The sequence below is a fragment of the Falco peregrinus genome, chromosome 9 (assembly GCF_023634155.1).
Source record: "Falco peregrinus isolate bFalPer1 chromosome 9, bFalPer1.pri, whole genome shotgun sequence".
Classification (NCBI taxonomy): Eukaryota; Metazoa; Chordata; class Aves; order Falconiformes; family Falconidae; genus Falco; species Falco peregrinus.
Window position 1 is genome coordinate 18971959 of NC_073729.1, and position 23320 is coordinate 18995278.

The 23320-nt window shown below is 44.2% G+C and overlaps 2 protein-coding genes across 4 annotated transcripts in view; both read right to left on the reverse strand.

The window, feature by feature from the left end:
• LOC101919211 (golgin subfamily B member 1) overlaps nucleotides 1-7118 on the reverse strand; it is a 44697-nt gene extending 37579 nt beyond the window's left edge. For all 3 annotated transcript variants that reach the window (XM_055813438.1, XM_055813439.1, XM_055813437.1), the window contains exons 1-5: nucleotides 7003-7118; nucleotides 3235-3292; nucleotides 2430-2573; nucleotides 1747-1893; nucleotides 535-657 (exon numbers count right to left, since the gene is read on the reverse strand). In XM_055813438.1, coding sequence (XP_055669413.1) covers nucleotides 535-657; nucleotides 1747-1893; nucleotides 2430-2573; nucleotides 3235-3279 — 459 coding nt within the window. In that variant the 5' untranslated portion in view covers nucleotides 3280-3292; nucleotides 7003-7118. The remainder of the gene's footprint in view (nucleotides 1-534; nucleotides 658-1746; nucleotides 1894-2429; nucleotides 2574-3234; nucleotides 3293-7002) is intronic.
• Nucleotides 7119-14362: 7244 nt separating this feature from the next.
• On the reverse strand, nucleotides 14363-20355 carry CD59 (CD59 molecule (CD59 blood group)). The gene is made up of 4 exons (XM_055814588.1): nucleotides 20245-20355; nucleotides 18221-18293; nucleotides 17447-17548; nucleotides 14363-15981 (listed from the first exon to the last, which is right to left on the reverse strand). Exons 2-4 carry the CDS (start codon nucleotides 18282-18284, stop codon nucleotides 15788-15790), a joined length of 360 nt encoding a protein of 119 aa, XP_055670563.1. The 5' UTR covers nucleotides 18285-18293; nucleotides 20245-20355; the 3' UTR covers nucleotides 14363-15787.
• Nucleotides 20356-23320: the final 2965 nt, after the last annotated feature.

The window sequence follows — 23320 nt, forward strand, 5'->3', positions numbered from 1 at the left end:
CTTAATTACTGAACCTTTCTCTTTGAAATTCTGCAGCGTTCATGTTCCTGCCACTTTCAACAATGAACAGTCCTGCCCACAGAACAGATCACTGCACAAAACAGCTACAAACCATAACATGAAACTATCCCTTGTCTACATTCCACCCTCTTAGGACTTACTTTTGCAACAAGAAAAACTGAAGCAAACCAGCATCTTTGTTCAAAATACAAGATTCAAATATAACATTAACCCACAAATTCTTATTTATGTATACTATTCCATTCATTTTCAAATGGCTACAAAAGCATGCTTGAGGATTCCCTTGCTGAAGACACAATGACAGAATTCTCACTGCATTTCCTCAAGCAGGTTCTAACATATAAACTTCTCCGTCTACTCAACAGAAAACTCGCAGAATATCTTAGTAGCAACTTGTTCTACTACGTAGTAACATATCATTAAATAGATAAATATATTTAAATAAATACATTTAACCATAATCCTGTAAGCAAATGTGAAAAGCCACAGACTTGTCATCATATAAAACACCACCTTTTTTTGTAACTCTTCATTTTTTTGTGTGATCTGGGATTCTAGTTCTTCAATTCTCCTTCTCAGTACTAATATTTTGCCACGATTTGCTGCAGCATTTTCCTGGTCGCCATCTTTTGATGCCTGCAAAAACACAAGAGTTTTGTATTCTGTAAGCACCTAACTTCTGTACCTCTACCTATTCAGATAACACTGGTGGGAAAAAGGGGACTTTCCTCATGACTTGGGTTTCAGTTCTGTTATAGATTACATATTCCATACAGAAGCAGATAAATCAGGCACAGAATTTGCATCAAGCTTGTAAAAATCTTTGTATTTCAATTATTAATGATAATTACTACTACAAAGTAGACTGCAATATGCAATAAGGGCATTCACTTCCTCTGGCAATTGTAACCCATGTAATCTGGCAAGTGTAGTCCATGTAACTCACAGGGGGGAAAAGGACTGGGGGGTGGGGGGAAGCGTAAATTAAGCCATTCATAAGCACATTTCAGATCAGAATTTCAGTAGGAGTAACTACTAGGTTACAGAAATTATTTGCCCTTACAAGAGAAATCAAGTGCTAAGAATATTTTTTATTAGCAAAATAGATCAGGAGCATAAATAATGAGCTACTGCGTGTCTTTAAGGACACCTAGAGATGTCAACAAACTGATTTGTTTCTGTTCTCCTTCAGCACACCTTTAATAAACAAATACCCCAGAAATATTAAAGCCTTATATATGCTATTTTGAATCACACAACTGCACTACTACAAACAGAGCTGAGAATCTTTGTTAACAGTAAAACACTGGTAACTTAAACGAGACATTCCAACACTTAATTTACATTTTGCTACAAAGGACATTTTTATCTTTCCATTTTTATCTTGGATATTAAAGTAAAAACTTAGGGCTTGTTTTCATTTCTTCTCAAACTTATCTTCCCGATTCATGTGTTAAGGACTTTGAGCTGCTAATAAGATGAAGATTAGCAAGAATTTCTTTGCTAAAACAATTTGAAAGGAATATAGAGTTTTCTGAACTTCTATAGAAAGATAAAAGAATTAAATACAAATACACATATGGACTGACAGTACCCACACAGTCTACCCTGATCCTAATCTGACTCAGCTCAAAGTTTCAACTTCAGTCGCACATCTGAGTCCAGCACACAAAACTGTCTACAGCCTTACAGAAATGGTTTGCTCTAAAATATAAGGACACTTACCTTTTTTTGTTCTGCCTTTGCCCCTAAGCCTCCTGATACTGATAACTGTTTCTTGAGTTCTTCCAGCTGTGAGGTTAATGATGCAACCTTGGCTTTGTTTTGCAACTTCAACTTGGAAAGTTTCGCATCAGCAGATTCCTTCTCCTCCTACAAACATCAAAGTTATGAAGGACTAAATCAGCTACATGAACAATTGCATCCTTCAATTCTTCCATTAAAAAAAAAAAAAAAACAAAAACCACCACACAAACACAGAGAGCGAGAGAGAAATCTAAAGTGATGACTGGAAAAATCTTCCCCCTGATGAGACATGATAGTGTCACATGCAACAGGTCTGCATATATGAAACAACCTTCCTTTAATTATTTAAACTTTCTGTGCATTGTTGTTATTATTGTATAGAATCCAGAGCATTATAATGTTAGAAATTCTCCTTTTTTTTGATAGCAATACAAATTCAGGGCTTGATTTTTTAACAAAAGTTAATTTTAGATTTTGGCATGGAAGACACAAGCAAAAAGCAGTAACATCCAGGAACCATAACAGCTCATTGTGACCAACCCTTCCTGCATGCCTAGAGTAGCTCTCAGACTGTAAGCTCATACATACAAAACCAGCTCATGATAAACAGGACTGAAGGGGGGTTTTAAATAGTCTTTCTGAGAAGAATACACACATGGTACCTTTAATTGAAGATCTTTATTTTGAAGCTCAGCATCCTTCTCTCTGACAAGCTCCTTTAGCTGCGTTACCAGCTGTTCAGTACTTGACAGCTGCTCAGTCAAATCTGTCACCGACATGCTTCTTTCATCTTGTGAGCCTGTAGCCTGCAGACATTAGGTATACTCTGTTCAAACAAAATGGTGCAGACAACACTGCTTCTGCAAAAAGTCTTCAGTTGTTTTTTGTCTGGGTTTTTTTAAAAACATTCAGCAAATCTTATTAAGAGTGCAATACTAAAACTTACATATACTATATGTACCTATACCAGACTGCTTTTAGCAAGTTTGATAGACACATGAAATTATAAATCCTAGAAACTCGTTTAGAAATATTAGTTTTAAATACAGCAAAACCATCAAAGCATCCTAGGTATCGAAAACTGAATTCCCCAATTTACTGGATTTACACTGTAACAATCAGTGTTACTGTGTTTCACTGTTACTGAACCTAGTGACAATAAAATACTGATACTGAAGCTACTAAACACAAAAAATTACACTTGGGATAAAGTTTATGTAATTCCTACATATGCTTTCTTAAAGCAAGATAAGCATAGTGAAGAGGAATAGAGCAGCTGTGTTATGCATAAGAGATTAAATACCAAGTACACAGAAAGCAAGAACGCAACCTGAAAGTCACAGCAAAACTAATTAAGCAACTTATTTATGAAGAGCAAATACATATGATTAGTGTATCATCAATTAAAGACTCTCTCTGTCAGAAATTCTTAAGAAAATATTATTTTAATAGTAGCTTAATACTTACTACTGTTTTGGAAGGAGAATCATCACCACTACCCCATTTCCACATAGTTTCACGATGGCTATGAAAACATAAATCAAAATAATACCACAGTCAGTATCAGTGACTCTCAGATAATTGTAATTAACTCGCACTTCTTTCAATATATTTCACTGTAAAATGCTTGAAATTAATTTGTTTGTTCAATTCTGACAGCACCTCTGATCTCCACATTACTACTTGTCGAGAAATCATGAAATCATGTACAAGATATGCATAATGTGCCTTTTCTAAAAACTGCTAGTCAGTAAAATGTCAATACTATTAGAAATAATCCAAAGAAGATTTTAGAGAGTAAATGCCATAAAGTATTATTCAGCATAGCTGCTTTTCCCACATATAAATAGAAGATATAAACCACAGTTTGCTAATGTTTAACCTGACCTTACATGCTGCCTGGCGTTGCAATATAACAGGGATTATTATATCAATGCGTATTTCTATAAAATCATACATAAAGACTAAAAAGATCAAAATGCTTTAAATGCTGTGCAACTGCTGCACATCTGAAAAATATAAGTGTTGCAACCCTTGAGGCCACAGATGAGCATATAAAACGCCTGCATCTGCACCCCCAGGAACAGCAAGTGTTCCTTGCTTCTTTTGCTCACAATCAAGTACCACAAATTCCTAAATGGCAGCAAAGTACCAGCCACATGTACACATAATCACAGTTTTCAATCATGGAAAGCTGCAGCTTCCTAACAAATGCAAGTATAGCCCATAAGAAGCGAAAATTTTTTAAAAAGCAAAATCCTAAAGACCAAGTAGGTACAAGGCAGCTCAAAGGTTAAGACCTTTACTGAATAATAGTGACAAACTTGGTTGAGGAAAAAAACCAAAAAAAACAAATCCAAAAAAAACCCCAAAAAACTGGCAAAGTCTATAAAACAGCCCATGCCATAAATTCCAAATTGTGTCTTGGAGATATAATCTTAAGAGCAGACTAACATATCTTGCTCAGCATCTGTACAACATTCCCAATAGCAGGATAAAGTGAAAAGCAAAGCTGTACCTGTTCAGTAATTTTCACTCTCATTTAACGACCTCCAGAGGAAAATAATGTGTCCTTTCTAATCTGTATTACAGACTTGTGAAATATGCATACACAGAGCAGTCCTGAATTTAGAAAGTAGTTTCTAATAAACATTAGCACATAGCTTATTTTAAAAAGTATGCAGAATGATAGCAAAGGCTGCTTTTAAAGCTGTTTATCATTTCAAAACTAAGACCAGGAATCACAGACTGCAATCTATGGCCTGCATTATCTACAAGGCCAAACTGGGTTCTGCTAGGGATCTCCTCTAACTTTAAAATCGACAAACAAGCCATGGGCTTAGGGATGGGGATTACAGAAATTGTAAATAAAACCTTCCTCTCGTAACTACTCCAGAGCCGTAACATCAAATCTGTTCTCCGCAAAAAGCTCATTTCTAGATACATAAAAGGGTTACCCAGGTACAAGAGGACAAAATGACTCACCAGATGTAATGTGATGGTGCATTTGTATTTGATTTATGAATATTTTAGCTCATTTCCAGCTCTGACTGATGCAATCACTTTTGCTCACTTCATGTGCCAGCATTCCTTACCTGAATACCTTAACTGCTACTTTCTGCTGTCTTTTTATTTACGAGACACTACATATTGACAAGTTTTCCAAATCAAGCTGGGAAATGAAACTGAACAGGCTTTCCTTACCCAGCACGAAGTCAACCAATAATGTTTTTGGTTTCCTGCTGGTGTACAGGCAGAAGGTTAAAGCACTGAAGCTGTGAAAGATGCAATCTGAATGCTGGACTGCTCAACTCCATCCCTCCTCCTTGCAGTATAAGTAAACACAATTCAATTAAGTTTTCTATCACAATTTTCCTTCCTTTGGCAGCCTACATCCTGGTCATAGCACTATCAAGCATCCAGCGTTAACAGAAACAGGGAGTCCAAATTATCTGTGGCTAGCCTCTGAAGCTTTCACAGTGACAGGCAATTTGTCTTTCCCCCAAAAGTTCAAACTGCTCATCCTCACCTTCAAGGTTTCACATTGCCTCGTCACTGCCAGTACCTCATCCTGCTCTTCATCTTACACATTCTACTTTGTTGATAACCATCCTTTGCCATTCACTACACATTCTTTTCCGTTAATCTCTTCTTCACTGAAGAACAGGCATAGCTGAATCTTTCACAAATTCCACGAGATACAACAGAGGCCCACTTAATTTTATGAAACAAGTTTCTTCTGACACTCACAGTACAACTAAGGCTTTGGCTCTTACCACAACAGGCTATTACCAAAAAGAAAAGTCCCACTGGCAGCTCTGCCTTCATACTCGTCCACTGTGTTGTCCTGGCACTAGCTGCAGCCAAATCCAGGTAGAAAAACCAACTACGTATCTGGGTAAGTCAGATACTGCAGGGCCCAGCACAAGGGGCACTCGGGAGCACCACACAGTGCACAGGACAGATTGCAGCAGCAGCTCGTACTGAAGCAGTCACAGAAGTCCCACAGCTTGAGGGTGACCAGTCTACATAGCAAAAATATTGAACTGTATTCATACAATACCTATCAGGATGACTAGACAGACAGAGAAACTGCTTGCTTGCTGAATCCCACGGCACTCCTTATGTTTTTCTAACTTTCCAAACACTTATTCCAAAATCCTTCTGATATAAAAAATGGCTTCAAAGAGCACTCATTTGAGCTCTCGCTATGAAGCTATGTAGGTAGCACCTTCCCCCTTCTCTTGCAGAAATACAGACTCTGAGGCAGAGCTCTGCCTCTCTTACTACCAAGGAAGGTGGTGGTAGTCCCCTTTCCCCTCTCTTCCACAAGACTACAGTAGAAAAAAAGACAATAGCACAAGTGTGTAAAAACTCTGTTTTATTTTAAACCCATTTCTTAGAAAAATGTTGTGCTTTAAACACAGCCACTGAAAGAAAAGCATTTTAATATAATTATTTTATTGTTAGATCTGCCCATTTTTGCTTTTATCCTTGTTTGATGGGTTACCAAGATGTCGGTTCTCCTGCTGAATAAGCTAAACTTGTTCACGAATGGCCCGTGCCATCCACAATTTAAATGCTCTTGAGCAAAACCCGCACAAACATATGACATACAGCAAAGGCGCACGAACGCTGAAGCCGTGTTAATCAAACCGCAAGCACTCTGTAAAGTTAATTAGCAAGACTTTTATATAGCTGTTACTTGTGTCTATTATAACAGCGTCGCTTAAGAACACGAACCACGCTTTCCTTTTAAAAATAATATAAACGAGGAATGCAATTTTGTAAGAGTGCAGCCCTGGAGAAGGAACAGGCGACTGCGGAGCCCTGGAGAGAGCAGAGCGCCCGCAGCTGCCACCCCACAGCCGCGGCCCCCCCCGCCCGGCGCCCCCGCAGCCCGGGCCCCAGGCGGCCGTGCCGCCCCCCGCCTGCCCCTGCTCGGCGGGGCTCCCCGGGGAACGCCTCAGGCACAAGCCCCGCGGAGGACAGCACCCCTCAGCCCCCCTCAGCCGCGGACACAAGGCAGGGCCACCCCCCCGCACCCCACGGCGGCCACCCGAGCGTCCCCCGCCGCCCCGCCTCTCCGGGCCCGGCCTGCTGTGCCCAAGGCCCCAGGGGCCCCGGCCGCCCCCCGGGAGGCGGGGACGGGCCCGGCCCGGCTCTCCGTCGCCCGCCCGGGCCCCGCAGAGCCCACCGGCGGCGGGAAGGGGGGAAGCGCAGCGGAGCACTCACCCGCGGGGTGGCGGTGGGGCGGCCGGGCCCCACCAAGCACAGCCGCTCGCCGCCGCCGCCTTCTCAGCGCGGCCCCCGCAGCCGCCGCCGCGCCCCGGCGGCAGACGTCACCCGACGGCGGCGGTGGCGCCCCCTGGCGGCGCGGAGGACCCCGCGTCCCCCCCCTCCCGCCCCTCAGAGCCCCTCAGGCGCGGCCCCTGTCCCTCAGAGGCGGTGAGGGTGCTGCTCTCCTGCCACCAAAAGCCTGCAGGTGCTGGAGGGTACAATGAACTGCGAACTGCTCGTCTTGGCAAGCCAATAAAAGCAGGGGAAAAAATGTTACCCAAGGAAAAAAAAAAGATCCCCCAAAACAATAAAAAACCGAGCTGAAGGTAATGATTCAGTGGAAGAGCAGAGAAGGTTCCAGAAGGTGAATGAGCTGGGGGCACTTCCCCAGCCTGAGGGAGAATTCCTACAGGGGAGGACGGTGTGACCCTGCCCAAGAGACCAGACATCCTTGGCAGAATTCCAGTCAGGAAGACAAGCTGAACATGAGAGAAAAAGTGACACCCCAGGAGAAATCATGGGACTCCTTGCGGGGAGGCCTCGGAGGCTGGCAGGGGATGGGCGCCATGATGGACGGCCAGGGAGGCTGCGAGACGGCCTGGAGAGCGCCCAGAGCCATGAATCACCTCCTGTGTCCCAGCCAAACCGGGGCGCCCCAAATGTGGGTTTACACGGGGCCTTGACACCTTCCAAATGAGCAGGTGCGATGCTGCTGGCATTATCTCTGGGGTTCAAGGGCATTTTCGATCCCTGGCAGACAGCTCTGAGCTTCCCAGAGGCAAAGCCCTTCTCTCCAGAGCTGGGCTGGGCTGGCCTTCGGTGCATTACGCTTACACACAAACACTGCCAAAGCCTCCAGTAAAATGTCACTGCCTCATGTAAACTAACATATATTAAAACACTTTCATACGATAGAGACTGGTTGATGTACAGTTAGGGACAGGAATCTCCTTCACAATAATTATATTGATCTTGCTTTCAGGGAAAGGAACGGATTGAAAGTCTTTAAGCAGAAAGAAGAAAACTACCTCCAGTTTTTTCTGGGGTAGAAGGCACTTGTAAGTGCAAAAGCAAGCTGTACATCATGCCTGACAGCAGCAGCTTCGGTGTTTTGCCTTCTCTAATAGCTCAGACAGTCATTTTTCCGTGTGTGCACACTGCAGCTTTCCAGCAGTACCTGGCACTGCCTGCTCTCTGGTACAGCCCAGCCCCAGCTTTTCCCCGACAAACATCAGTTCATCCTGCAGCACCTGGAGCAGAGAATAAGCCTTAATTTACAGGAGAATACAATATGAAAATGACAGGGAACAGGAAGAAAGACACCCATCAGACTCTAAAAGTTATTAGATTTCAAGATGTGGTTGTCATTTTAATCACTTTCCTTTTTTCCGGCTGCAATGCTGCAGACTATCTTCATCTGTTTTGGATGTGAGGTAAATTATCATACTGCGTTGTGCGTGTTCTTATCCATGCCTTGAGCATTTAGTAATATGACAGCTGATGATGATGGGTGCCTGAAGTTCTCTGGAAGACATTAGCATCTCTGGAAGTAGGAGTCTGAGCATTAATGAACTACAGCACTGCAGGCCTGAACGCAGCACAGAGCATTCAGGAAGATAAAGGCTTCTTTGGGAGTCATACAAGTGGGGGAAAAAATATCGTGTCACACCCTCAAGGTGCTGTTGGGCTAGCTAGTGATTCAAAGATATTGGCATTTTAATGAAAGCCAAAGGAAACTTTTAAGCCAGTATTCTCATTGCTGCACTCACCAATTAGCCCTCATGCATCCAGTAGAACGTGAAGCAGACAATCACATTTGCACTGTTTGTTGCTTCAGTCAATTTAGGTTTGCAGCAGTCTCCAAAACAAGTATCAGAGTGCATCTGACCACAACCTCCATCTACTCAACCTGTAACCTTCATTATTTTAGCCCCATTCTGCAGTATCTCCATAGCCTTGTTTGTCTTTCACCAAACCTGCCCCAAAGTAGCATCTCTAAATAGCTGTCAGAAAGGAGAAAATGAGAGTGAATGTGCTTCCCCCTCATCCTGGGCCACCAACGTGGGATACGTAGCCATTTTAAATTATATCAAGCATCAAACCAAACCTGCGCAGTGAGGAATGGTGAAGTTATTATTCCTGAATGGCAGTAGCGTGCCGTAACTCAGCTAGACCCAGAACAGTGCTGGGATTAGAATCCCAGGAGCACCTAAATCAATGCAAGACTCCTCACCACTTAAATGGCATCAACATTGGATCACATGCAGAGATTTTCATTTGCAGGAGGGAGGGTTCAGGTGCAATAGTCCAAACTGTAAGTCCATCTATATTCAGGTAATTTTTCCTCCTTCATTTCTGAGCAGCGATTTTTCTGTGCTGTATCTAAAATATTGAAATTCTGCTAATAGCCGCTGTTACAGCACAGCCATCTTCATCCTTAGCTAAATAAACACCTGGGGCTTCAAGGTAAAACCAAAAGCAGCAAAAGCAGAAGGTCCATGCAAAAAGATGTCAATATAAAAGGCTCACATGTAAAGAAAGGTCAGTCTCCGAGTAGAGTCTGTCCTGTGGTCTCTGCAAGAGGCAGGAATCACGGAATCTGCAGTTCTCCTATATGGGGATGTGCATGTTATTGTTGCCTGCGGGAACGCTCTGTATTTAAGTCCCTGCTGCTTTGTGTTTATACCTGTATCATCATCTTAATTGACTCTTCAGAATCAGTTTCTCATTTCAGAAAACTTTCTTTTCTGAAACTTTGCTCCAGACACTTTGTTTTATTCGTTCCACTTAAGCGAAAGGAACCAAAAGCGTTTTTAACCTTTCACTTTTCTAGGCTCCAGAACAGTTTTTCCTACGGTGTAAGTTGTCATACTGTAATAATCAATGAGGCATATAAACCCATAGATATATCAGCAGCAGCAGACCTTTGTTTTATCCCAGTGTATAAATTATTGGAAAGATGGGAGTGGAAATGACAAACTACTACTTTCAGGGATCGCACAGCCAGTTAGCTGCTCTCTTTTCCCTCTCTAAAATGCAGAATGCCATCATCAGTGTCCTGCTAGTGCAATATGAACACTGTGTTATCGACTGGGAAAGCGCAGCATGCTAGTTTCTGCCTGAACACACACGGGCATCTTACAGATGATGCTGGCTTGGATGTGTAGGCCAAGCTCGCAGCCGAACTTCCTGACTCTGATGCCAGCCCTAGGACTGACTGTGTTTACCAGCAAGATCCAAGCCCCTCAGATGCAGACACATTAAACTCACAGTTCCAACTGGAGGAACACCGCTGTTATTAAATGCTTTTAATATTGATATAACAGCAGCATCCATTTGCCTCCATTAGCACAATAGCAACATACTTACTATGCAGCTCTCTGTTGGGACTTTAATATTTTAGCAATTCCTCCTCTATTTTATAAAATAAAATCTCCCCACTGGACAGCCTCCCCATTCCTCTCACTCCAACTAGCAGTGAGAGGAAATGGCTTGCTCTGCCTGTCTGTTTCTTCCCAGGCATCTGCTTCTTTTCACAGTTTCCTTCACCCTGAAATAGCAGGGAGACATCCCACCTTATCTTTGACGAGTGATGGTAAAACTAAAGGACTTCAGACGGGCTAAAGCAAAATCCCTACCAACCAGGTATATCAGCCCCACCTTCCCAGCAGTACCATGGGGCTTACAAGCTCTCCATGCCCAAGTTCAAGTCAAAGGACAGCTAGTCACCACCACGCAGAAGACAGAAAGCAGGAGGAGGGACTGAAGGAGAAATTAATGGCAAAGACATATCACAAGAACAAATTTCTGCACACACTGCTTGCTGCTACTGTTGCTTCCAATTGCTACCTCCTTGTTCCTATAAGGAAAAATAAGTCCTTCAGGAATTTGTGTGTCCCCTCCAAAAAAAAGGACTAATGGTTATGAGAGCAGTCAATATTGAGAACTAGATGCAGGGAAGAATAGTCTGATGATCAGATGGCCATTACTATATAAATGATGCATATTGGCACAAAAAGCATGCTCCAAGGATGAGCAGCTAAGTATGAGGTTTTATTCATGCCAGTAATTCAGAACAGAGCAAACCATTTTGATAATTACAAGACAAAAACACTAAAACCCCCAGACACTAGTGGCAAGTTCCCCAGCACTGGCTTCAGACAGCAACAGACACATTTGCATGGTAATACAGCCATTCATCCTGAACGTATTTTGCATTATCCTGTATCTTACAGGGCACAGCTAAACCACATGGAATATCTGACAACTGCATTTCCCCAAACTTCGGCCAAGGATGGCCAAAACTTCAGAGTCCCTGGGGTCCAAGCCCCATTTTGGGACACCCACCCCAAAGACTGGGAGTAACCCCAGGCACCAGTACATGCTGGGGGCTGACCAGCTGGAAAGCAGCTTTGCAGAAGAGGACTCCAGGGTCCTGGCAGACACCAAGTTGAACGTGAGCCAGCCATGTGCCCTTGCCATGAAGAAGACATACAGTGCCCTGGGCTGCACTAGGCAAAGTACTGCCACCCATTCAGGGGAGGTGATCCTTCTTCTCAGCATCGGTGAGGCCACACCTGGGGTACTGTGTCCAGTTCTGGGCTCCCCAGTACAAGACAGACATGGACATACTGGAAAGGGTACAGCACAGGGCTACCAAGATGATGAAGGGATTGGAACACCTTTCTTATGAGGAAAGGTTGAGAGAGCAGGGACTGTTCAGCCTGGAGAAGGTGCAGGGAGGACCTTACCGATGTACATAAGTACCCAAAGGGAGGGTGCAAAGATGACAGGCTCTTTTCAGTGGTGGCCAGCGCCAGGACCAGAGGTAGTGAGCACAAACTGAAACACAGGATGTTCCCTCTGAACATCAGGAAACACTTTTTCACTATGAGGGTGACTGAGCACTGGCACAGGTTGCCCAGACTGGTGGTGGAGTCTCCATCCTTGAGGATATTCAAAAGCCGCCTGGACGTGGTCCTGGGCAACTGGCTTTAAATGGCCCTGCCCGAGCAGGGGGTTGGACCAGCTACCTCCAGAGGTCCCTTCCAGCCTCAGCCGTTCTGTGATTCTGTGACTACCCAGCAGTCCTTGCAATTAGTTGTTACAGCTGGAAAAGAGCTAAATTCCTGTCAGTCCAATAACAGTGCCATGATTAGATATAAATAAGAGTCAAGAAATTGTCATACACATCAACCCTACTGCTACATAGAGCAAAAAGTCATTGACTGCAGAATAGGGGTGGATGTAAAAGTGAATGGTCACAAGACTCTACGAAGGCTATACAAGCAAATTACCAATTGCTGCTACAGAAAATTTTGTAACAACCTAATGAGGGTTGTTTGCTCTGTGGCTCAGAGCAAAGATGGAGCTGTTCTTAGAGTGTATGCAAACCTGAAGCAAAACCAATGATTTGCACTGATGCAACACCTGCATGCAAAATTGACCACTGGTACCCTGTACTACATTGCCTTACTCTCACTAATTGGAATTGTATTTGATCTAAGGTTTTGGTGGTTCTGGTTCCCCATCTATGAGGGCTGGTTGTCAAATCTGGATGTAATACAGTGGGAAAAGTGCCAGCGTTCAAGCAGCAGTCACTGTTCATCAACTCTCTGCAGGAGAGCGCTTACCAGCCACACCATGCAGGCTTAGAAGATGCAAATACATATCAAAGTGTGAAACCTTGCATCAGCATTTAGCTTGTAAATGGCGTAAGATGAGAATCAGCCTGTGTAAATGATCCACCTTTCCCAGCACAGGGACAAAATGGACGTTTTCCATTTGAAATGCAGTCATTTTTTTAAAGCTGTTTGCTATCATAGCAAATTCTCTTACGTTGCTACGTGTATTCTTACCACAAGAATTAAGCAATGTTCCTGTTGATCTTTACAAAAGAAGTGGCCTTCTAGATGGCAAAACACAAGGACTCATTGCTCAAGTTGCTTCTAGAAGAGAAAGGAAGGAGGAATACGATAGAATAGACAAAGTGTTCAAGGCTATCAAAAAACAAATATTAAAAATGATTGCTCAAACTATTGTCAGACAGACAAAATACAGAGCTGCTTTTTGTGCTTAGTAAAAAAAAAATCAGAAATATTTTACATATGCAAACCATACAGCAATAGAAGTGCCAACCATCAAAAGAGACACAATATAGTGGAGTGAAAACGCTGCAACCAAGACAGTTTAAGCATAAGGATTCTATTCACTTGCCTAACACAAGGTACCTTCTCTGCCACAAACCTTCCCCCAACTGTACACTGACTGAGTACCTTAATACCACTTTTTCATCTAAAATGAGCAAAAGCTTGACAAATGGTGGTACATCAGTGGAAAAAGTCACTGTGTAGAAATTACTGTCTTCCAAGTGTCTGCTTTTGTTAATGAGATGGAAATAAAAAGATGGAAGAACAAGAGACTGGGAAATCAAGGACTTTTCTTCTTTCTAATGCAACTTCAAATCACTACTTCTAGTACCTGTTGGATTGAGAATGCACATCAAAAGGTTCAAAGTCTAATTAGCCTGTCAGAGATGAGGAAAATAGCATTTTCCAGCTGTCTGGCTTCACAAGTATCAATTAAAACACTTTCTATTGAGCTTGGCCACATACTTCAAGCCAACAGTTTCTATTAGGATCATTTACAACTTAGGGAGTATCATATGTAATGGTTTTCCCTCCTGAAACAGGTATTAGAAGTTAGCTAAAGCTAAGAACTAAGGGCAGTGGGGTAGGGGGGAAGAGAAGAAACAACCAATACTTCCATAAAGAAATCTAATCAGTACATAGGAGAATAAAAACATGCTATGGAGGAAGATTGCAGGCAGGATTGCTCCAAGAGCAATCACAGTAAGCATGCTACATGCCATGCTTCAGCTGTCAAAACACCCATGCAGGGAGAACTCTTATTTCTTTCCCCCCAAATCGTGGCATATTCACAGCTTCAAAGAGACAATTCTCAAGCAGTAGAGACTGAGGGACCACATCTACCACCTCTTCAGGCAACCTGCTCCAGTCTCTCACCACCTTCATCGTAAAACATTTCTTCCTCGTACCCAGTCTGAATCTACCCTCTTTTAGCTTAAAACCATTACCCCTTGTCCCATCAAACAGTTCCCGAACGCAAATAACCACCCTGGCAAAACTAACCAACTACACGTAGCACGCAGCTCCGGAGAAGCGCGAGGAGCCTACCTGCCACTTGTTGGGAGTCTCTGCAGGGGAAGCATGGATCCATCTCACACGGAAACGACTAGAGTTACATCCAGCTGTAAAGAGCGTGACAATAAATAACCACACTCCACACGTTTTCTTTTTTGACATTTTTATTAATCAAAGACAGGATGACTTTCATATTTTGGTGATCACAGAGATCACAGGATACTCTCATAGCTAAGATACACTGCAGAACACATCATGGGTTTGGAGTAACACCCTGGTTATGACTGGGTGAACGTGTCACTGGCACCCTGCATAGCACAAGCAGGGGTCCTCAAAAAGAGAGTATACTATCAGCAATAGACCACAAGTCTTGCAGGGACATGCCAGGAGTTCCAGAAGAGAAAAAGGAGAACTTGACATTGTACCTGACTGAGCAGGTCCCTAAGTACTGCAGAAGTATCAAAGGTCTGTCTACACTGCCGAGGCAGAGCAATGCACAGAACAGTTCAGCTCCAGACCTCTTACACATACAAACTGAGCAAGTTTTATTCATGCTATATAAATACACGTATATTTTGTATTGCCATTTCTAGAGTTGCATAAAAGTAAAAATATAAAGTTCTGCAAGGTTTTAATACTCTTAGGTGGAAGCTTGAAGAGTTAAATTTACATGTTACTGGCTTCACCGAAACCCAGAAGCTAACTATGTGGGAAAATAAGACTAGATGTGCTGTTTCAATTTCTTAGCATTTTATACACAATTTCAGTATGCCAATAAATACTCAGTGCAAAGCACATGCTCAGTTAAAATCTTAGACATGGATAAAGTATAAGGAAAAGCAAAAAAAAAGCTGGCACGTGTCTGCGTGCTTACAGAAATATAAAAAGAGGGAAAAGTGTTCTCACTTTTAGCATTAATTTGATTTTGGTTGAAGAAATTTGGATGCCTTCTCCCAAGATAACAGTACTTACAAGGTTGCATCATTGGCTTGTAAAAAGAAAGAAAGAAATTGTTACAGTGATGGGAACAAAAGAGTCTACATCACTTGAAATTGAGTATTTCCATACTCATCATGGAGACCACAGGAAGTTCATACTTATGATCCAACAATTCTTGCATTGAGAGCAAATCCACTGCCTGGTGTATGACAAGGGAGCATCCAGAAAAAAAACAACCACCAAACACAGAAATCCGAACCAAAGATAATTACAATGTATGGGACAGTTACAAATTATAGTTTTCCAGCATAAAAGCCATAGTAATCCTTCATTTTCACATCACCCACTGAAGTTTGCCCAGGTTCTCCACAAGATAACACTACTTCATAACAAGTTATTTGCCCATGAATAGGGCAGGTGCCAAAATACCTGAATTCCCTACAACTGGTAACAATACCTGTCTCCTTCCCATGAATGGAAACAGTGATTTAACAGACAGAACCTTAAGAAACTGAAATTAAAATTCAAAGGTAATGTTCTGCCCACGGTTAGGAACTGAAAATGCAAGTACAATTCAGAAAAGAGTTAATGATTTTGTATAATTTCAGCTTGAAAGTATGGCATACAAATTAGGATTATTACAGAAGCATCCATAACATAGTCATTGCAGAGGCAATACTGAAGGCTGCTTTGCTAATCCCAGTAATTGCACTCTCATTGCACAAGTCGTGTTGGCAGCAAAAGAATTCAAAATTATCCAACTGGAAGAATTCAGCAATATCATTCATACTGCACTGGGATGCCTTCCAGCAGGAGGAGGTTCTCAATTTACCTATAAAAAAAAAATTAAACAGATTAAGAGAATATTGAAAGTAATACCATTTTTGGTACAGAGAGAGAATCACTCTGTAGCCTAGACTGCCACATACTCGCTTTTTTAGCTGCAAATGTTTAGAAGTTTGCAAATTTGCCTTCACTAGGAATCAGTAGTGCAAATAGCAATAGCAAGCCGTGGTCCTGCCTCCACAGCACTCTCTCGTAGCTCTCGGCCAGACTTCTAGCTCAAGCTAACCAGTGCTTCCAGTTCAGTCCCAATGACCCCCTGGGAGATACAGGGTGGAGCTGCAGTGATACCTGCTCTGGGGCTCCTGACAGAGAAGGACAGTGTGTTACCACCTAGCTCAAGCTGCATCGTCCCACAGCAGGGTTGTTCTCTCTTCAAAAACTCCGAGCAAGTCCACTGACTCCAGCTAGTTTTTGTGCTGAAGATAAGTCCCGTTGGATCTGAGTGGTCTCCTTTCCAGAAGCAACATGCAGAAGATGAAGCCTGATATTACAGGAGCCCTCCCTTTTTCTTGCTCATTCCCCTGGACACCAGAGATCGAACACCTTGCCTTCCACCTTCCCTAGCTTGACACCTCAAGCACCTGACTCAGCAACAGACAGCCACCACAGACCGCACGCTAGAAAGCCTACAGCTTGTGCTCGTGAAGGTTTAGGCTCAAGGGAAACAGCAAGAGCGAAAATTCCTTAGGATGCAAGCAGCAGAGAGCAGCATCCTGGTCCAGCAGTGTTAGCAGCTTTCTTCCTCTGCACCAAGTCATAAGCTTTAGCCGGGAGCATCCCAGGGGACAGCGCAGTCCCACCCCATCTGGGCTGCTGCCGCCTAAAGCCAGCCCAGCCATTTCTAGAGCAGAGGGAACCAGCCAGGAACGCAGATTTTTTTCAGTTGACTCAGTACTTCTGTTTTTCTAATGAAACTCCTGTCACTTTTAATGAGACAGTTACTTAAATGTTATTTAACAACTGGAATAGTAACTGTCCCCTGGATATCCTTGACCATCTTCCTGACATGCAGGTCACTTCACTCTCAGGAAAAGATAATTTCTTTTAATAGTGTGAGTTCATAAACGACCAAGTCTTCACCTGCAGATTTATTGTGTGGGTTACACAGGCTTTATCACCTTTAAGTGTAACAAATTCACAGCAAAGTTTTTTTTTTATTTTAGAGTCAATGCTGTCTTCTATTTTCTTCCAGCTCCCTTGGGTGCTGGGATTTTTGTTTTTGTTTTTTAATCCAGAGGTACAGGTATCTGTGTATAAGCTTGTACAAGTATAAATCAGCTATCTAAATCATCATTATCAGTTGCTTGGATATAAGCATGACCTTCAGAAGTATTCGCAACCTTCTTTTGAGTGAGGCTAAGAAATGCATGCCAAGGCCAGATTAGAAGTGTACAGGCAATGAAAACTGATATAACCGTGTTTATTTTAGGTCTGTAGGACAGTATACATACCAAATTTCATCTGCACGCAAGTGTCTTCAGTCGCTAAGCAAGTACTGTTGGTCTTGCACAAGGAAGGGCTGTTCTCGCAGTGGTAACACCTTAGGGCATAACCTAAGACGACAAGGGTTTATCTTTACTGACTAATAAAGTCCTAAACCAGTAGCAGCATTAAAAAGGAAAGAAAGAAGAATCACTGTCTGCATCTGTCTAAAACGTATGCCTAGTTATTAAACTCAAGAGTTAAGCCAAAATTTAGAAGCTTTTGTCAGTGTACAAATTGAGACTGGCAATTTTGAAAGGAAGACTTTGAAGCATGTACTTAGGTCATTTTTAAAACCACTTTTATGCACCTGCAGAACAAGATATTAAATGTTTGCTTCTTTTATCTACTCTTAAAGACTGCCTTTTCCAAAAGGACAGACAACAGGAGACACTTTCAGCAGAATGTTAATTCTATCCCTTCTTTATTTCACCGCATCTCTCTCTTGTGCTATACACCTAGTTTCCAATTCACATCACAAGAACCCAACCTTTTAGCAGCAAAACACAACCGTCTGTTGTCATGTTAACCAGCATCATATTCTGCACCCGATTCTCTCTTCCAACCAAAGATAATCAGCCACAGAAACTAAGCTCAACTTCCATGCTCCCTGTCATTCCCCGAACTGGTATTAAATAATCCAGGCTTTTCTTGTTATTTTTCCTTCTCCAACATTTTCTCCTTTGGTTTCCTCAGCCCCTGTCATAACATTACATCAGGAAAAGTATGGCACTTATACTCACCAGAACTACAAAAAGCAACCAGAATGATGCAGGCGGTTAACAGGATGCAGTTCATCTTGATCATGCTTGTTCCCTAATTTGAAGGCATAAGGAGATGTTACATGTTTATTGTACTTAAAAGCTGTACAAAACTAGGACAAAACATGGTGAGGAATCGATGTTTCAAGACTTGATTCAGTATGAAAGTGAAGGCATTGGCCAGGAAAAGTAGTGGAAGAGAAGAGAGAAAAGTAACTTAGCACTTTCCAAGAGAGGATTTTTATTCTGAGAACAGGATTTTAATTCCAAGAACTGAGATTTGAGCCCAATAGGCTGTAGGTGGGTCTCCTTTCTGCCCTCTGATTACACCATTCCACAGGTCTCCCTATTCTTACAGCTACACATCCACCTACCAAAAAGAAAGGCCGTTTAGGTCTCATATGCTTTTTGTTTTACAGCAATTCCCTGATAACCCTGGGGCCAGACCATGCTTCTCTCTTCTCTCTTATGGGGTTGCAAAAGATTTGTCTGCACTAAGGAGGTTTGTGTCTCTGCACTCCCAAAATTTCTCCCCCTCGCTGAGGGTCGGATGCACGCAATAACCCACCAAGTGCATTACCGTAATCCATAGGCAGCAGTGAGATAGGAAGGTCAGGATTGTTTTTTAACAACGCAGCTCCAAGAGTTACTGGCTAGACTTGTGCACACTGAGTCTGAACTACAAACATTTGTATCGACTCCTAAAAAATCCCTGCTATTGCAGAGAGGGCTATTCACACCAGGTGCCAGGAGGATCCGGGGGGAGAGAAGGAGCATACTTGTGCTAGGAGGGCATGGTTGCATGTTTGTCTTCCAATGCCCAAGTGGGATTGGAAGTCCAAAAGAACTGAAGGCATTCAGATAACAAGTTTCACTCATGATAAGACTGCAGTGAAACAGTCACATCGCTGCTCTTGACCCTGTTAACACCACTTGCATGCAGCTAAGAGTCTAGTGTGGCAGACCCATCATCTGGGATGGAGTTTTTTTTCCTCCCAGAAGATTGACTGTGGACTTAAGAAGATGATTTCATTGCAAACCACTACTGAAATCCTTCTCAACCTGAAGGCTAGTTAATTTTTCTACTGACAAAAAAAAAACAACAACCAAACACCAAAAAACCAAACCCCACACTCTCTAAATTCTTTTGCTGTCTGTACAATGTACTGTTGAGCAGGAAAACTATGAAAAACAAAACCATCATGTGCAGGATGAGATATTTTCTGGAGTAAACAACTTTGTGAGAAGCCTTCCAAGACCAGAGGCTCATCCCACAGTGACGTAGATCTGCAGAAGTGCTGTTAGCCGGATGGATAAAGCAGTAAGTGTTCTGGGCAGCAACAAGAACCTCCCTGGGATCTTCCAGGAGCCCTCAGTCACCCAACCCTGTCAGCAGAATAAAAACTTTTTTTTTTTTTTTTCTTTTTGGCTTAAATGCCTCTTAGCCATACCGAATGGAGAACAAAATAAATATAAAATGGATTAATAAAATGATCACAGCCAGCATAACAGCTTTGACAGTAGTAATTCAACCGATCTATTTCGAGTGAATTACTCATGGAAATCCATCATTTTTCCTGTACTCCTGAACGACAGAGACAACAATAAAATGTTTGTTAGCATTAAAAGAAATTAAGAACAGCGATATACGCCACGGTTTGAAAGCAACAAAGCAGAAAACCTTTCCTAAGCTGAACGAAAGGCGTGCTGCGGGGCGGCGGCGCAGGGCTTCCGCAGCCCCCCCCCCCCCGGGAGCTCGGCCGGGGACCGCACCGCACCGCACCGCACCGCACCGCGGCACCCAGCGGGGGGCAGCCCGCCCCCTGCCGTGCTCCCTTCGGTTCCGCGGGACCCCCCGCCAGTGCCGCCCGCATGCCCCGGGCGCCGCAGCCCGCCCCGCTTAGCGCACTGCGGTGCCGCCGTGACTCAGAGCCACGGCCCGGGGAGCCCCACACCATCCCCGCCGCCCCCCGCCGCCCCCCGCCGGGGCCGCCCGCTCCGCTCACCTGCCGCAGGCCCCCGCCCGCAGCCCCCTGCCCGTGGCCCTGCGCCTCTGCCCGCCCGGCTGCGGCGGCGCCTCCCTCGGCTGTGCCGCCCCCGACTGTGCCGCCCCCGGGGCGGAGCGGCGGCCCCGCCCCGGCCCCCGGCCCCGCACCCGCGGGGGGCAGCTCCGCGCACGGCCGGGCCGGGGGGACCGGGCTCCCCGCACAGCGCCGGGCTTCTGCGGGGGGACGGGACGGGGGGGATCCCACCCCCGCCCGGGGGGCTCGGCGTGCTCCCGGGGCGGGGGGGGGGGGGGGGGGGGGGGGGGGGCGCGGGGCCCGCCTGCACCCCCGCGGCTCGGTGATTGGGATGTATTCATAGATGGGACCTCAGCAAAACCGGGACCTTTTAGAACCCAGGAAGGGAAGCAACGCGGAGCAGAAAGCGGCAGCTGCCCTGCAGCGGCGGGTGGGTGGGGGGCTGAGCACCCCCAGCGACAGCCGAGCGCACGGAACCCCGGGTTTGTGTTATTAAGAGAGTGAGCTCGATGCTATTCTGGGGGAGAAAAAATTCTTAATAATAATTTCTCTCCTTCAGCGTTCAACAGAAACGTAGTTGAGGACACTGACGGTGGGGTCTGTAACGTGATAAGGTTCAGCTCAGTGCTGTTCAGACAAAAAAAGAAGAAAAAAAATTGAACACTGGCTTGAGTACTTGAATATATGAAATGCCTGTAACTACCAGTCATATTTAACAAGGTACTCTGGGTTTATTTTTGTTGCCACAACATGACTGCCGATTCATTTGTTAAACCTAGAGTAAACCCTCGAGCACTCACAACTTAAACCAGGTTCTGCTGGTGTGTTGCAGCGCAGACAATTATCCCTCAGCTCAGCATATAGGATGAAGGTCTTTAAGGTTCTACCTCCGTATAAGCCATCAACAGAAGCCAAGGGATGCAGGACCGAGATGGGTGTGGGTTATTTTATGCAACTTACTAAATAAGAATCCACTCAGTTAAGACATGAAATAAAAAAAAAAACCACTTAATTTATTAATTCACTTTAGAAAATTTTGGCAATGAGGAATTGGGAACTTCAGCCATAGCTGAACATTAACGCGTTTTCCCTTCCTGACAGCTGGGAAATGTATCCTTTGTCAGAGGGACTGTCCCCTATGTCATCACAAAGGGTATTTCCAACTCTGTCTGAATTTTCTACCTTAAATTCTTTGCATAGATGATGAGAGATTAATTTAAGGGGGGGGGGGGGGGAATACCCACTACTGGAATAGCTTGCACAGCAACTTCTAGGTTTTGGGTTTATTTTTTTTTTCCTGCTGGCTGGCACCCACTTGTTTTTCTCTTGCGTGATGCAGTCACAGCAGGAAAACAGTGGCCAAAGGTTCTCTCCATCAAACCAGCCAGCGAAAGCCCACAAAAACGCCGAAGGAATCCCACTGTCAGCACAAGCCTCTTCCACACACAAAACCCCAGACTAGATAGTTACATACTGGCACTGGATATGCCAGATTTTTAACTATGCTGAATTCACGATGTTCAGGAAGGCTTGTTTTACCACGCCATGAGAAGTCCCCCAAGCACCCATGGCAGTCAGGATCTGAGTCCAGAGAAGCAGGTAGAACTCGAGGCTGCACCCGAGGGTGGCCAAAGGGAAGGGTGGATATACGTTACAATCTACATACATGTGCGTACTGCCCCAACGACAAGCAGCACGGGAGGCATTCAGCAGTGGGGTGTGCGGCCCCGGCAGGCGGCAGCGCTCCTTCCCCACGGCTGTGGCTCAGTCAGTCGGAGTGCCCAAGTGCCATCTTCCAAAGCAGGATCTTGAGTCAATTCCCTCCTGCTTTCTCAGCGAGGATTTCTACAGCCCAGCAGTGCTGGCAAACATAACTGATGCCTGTTCTTCAGCAGACTTTGTAGCGTCGCTCTTCATGCCAACCTGGCATAAACTCCAGTTTTGGGTGGGGTGAGGAGAACCACTGGCGTAAGCCCTACTCCAAACACACACAACAAAGAGTTACACTGCATCTGGCAGCCTTAGGCAATATGCCATGTCTGCTAAAAAAGCCGCCTGAAACAACGGAATGACCTTTTTCTTGTTACAGCTATGTCTGCTAAAAGAGCCGCCTGAAGCAACGGAATGACCTTTTTCTTGTTACAAACACGTCCGCGTTTGGTACAACAGCAACGTGTCATTCCCCCTTACCTGTGTCCTTCACTCCCATTCACAAGAGTCCTGTGACCACCAGCTGGGCTTGGGCCGGAGCCCTCAAACCCTCATGTCACAGTGCTCAGAAGCTGACAGAATAGCATTGTCCTGCATCCTGGCGCCTTCTACAGTAAGCAATAATTACAGTGCCTCTCTAACAACCCAAGGGAGAACCACTCCCTGAGAACAGCAAAATGCCCAAGAGCTGGGAGTGTTTCTGCAGAGCCTTATGCCCTTCAGCTGGTATCACTTAACCAGAACACACGGACCCTGGTGAATTACCAAGCCAGCCTCGCCCATGACATCTGTCCTTAAAAAACACACAACAGACTGACAACACTGGAATAAGTTCTAGTTCCACTGAATCATCTTTTCACTGAGCCTTTTAACAGATGACAAAATTTCTGTGAAGAACAAGCATTATGCCACAAACATCACATTTCCCCCCTCACAGTTAACACTGAAGAATCCTCAAAATGGAAACGACTTGAAACCACTCCAGCGATTCACAGTGCTGTTCAGACTTCTGTGAGGGACACATTTTTTTGCTTCTGTTTCACCTGAACAACTGTTGTAGGGATCGTACTCAGTATTTGTTTCTCTACCTTGTACCAGTGCAGAAGATCCAAATGTTGCATGGCACCAGGAAAAGATGAGCACACAGACAATCTAAAACTACGACTTATGAAAAAAACCCAGGTTTTCTGTATCAGCAGTAGCTAGTCAATAACAAAAAACATTCAGTTGGAACCACAGTATGCTGGTTTTCCGCATAGGAGCTACTAATTCTGGATGTCAAAAGGAGGAACTGACTACAGCAATGCTGGTCACACAGTTATTGCTCAAGTCTTGGCAAAGAAGAGTCCCA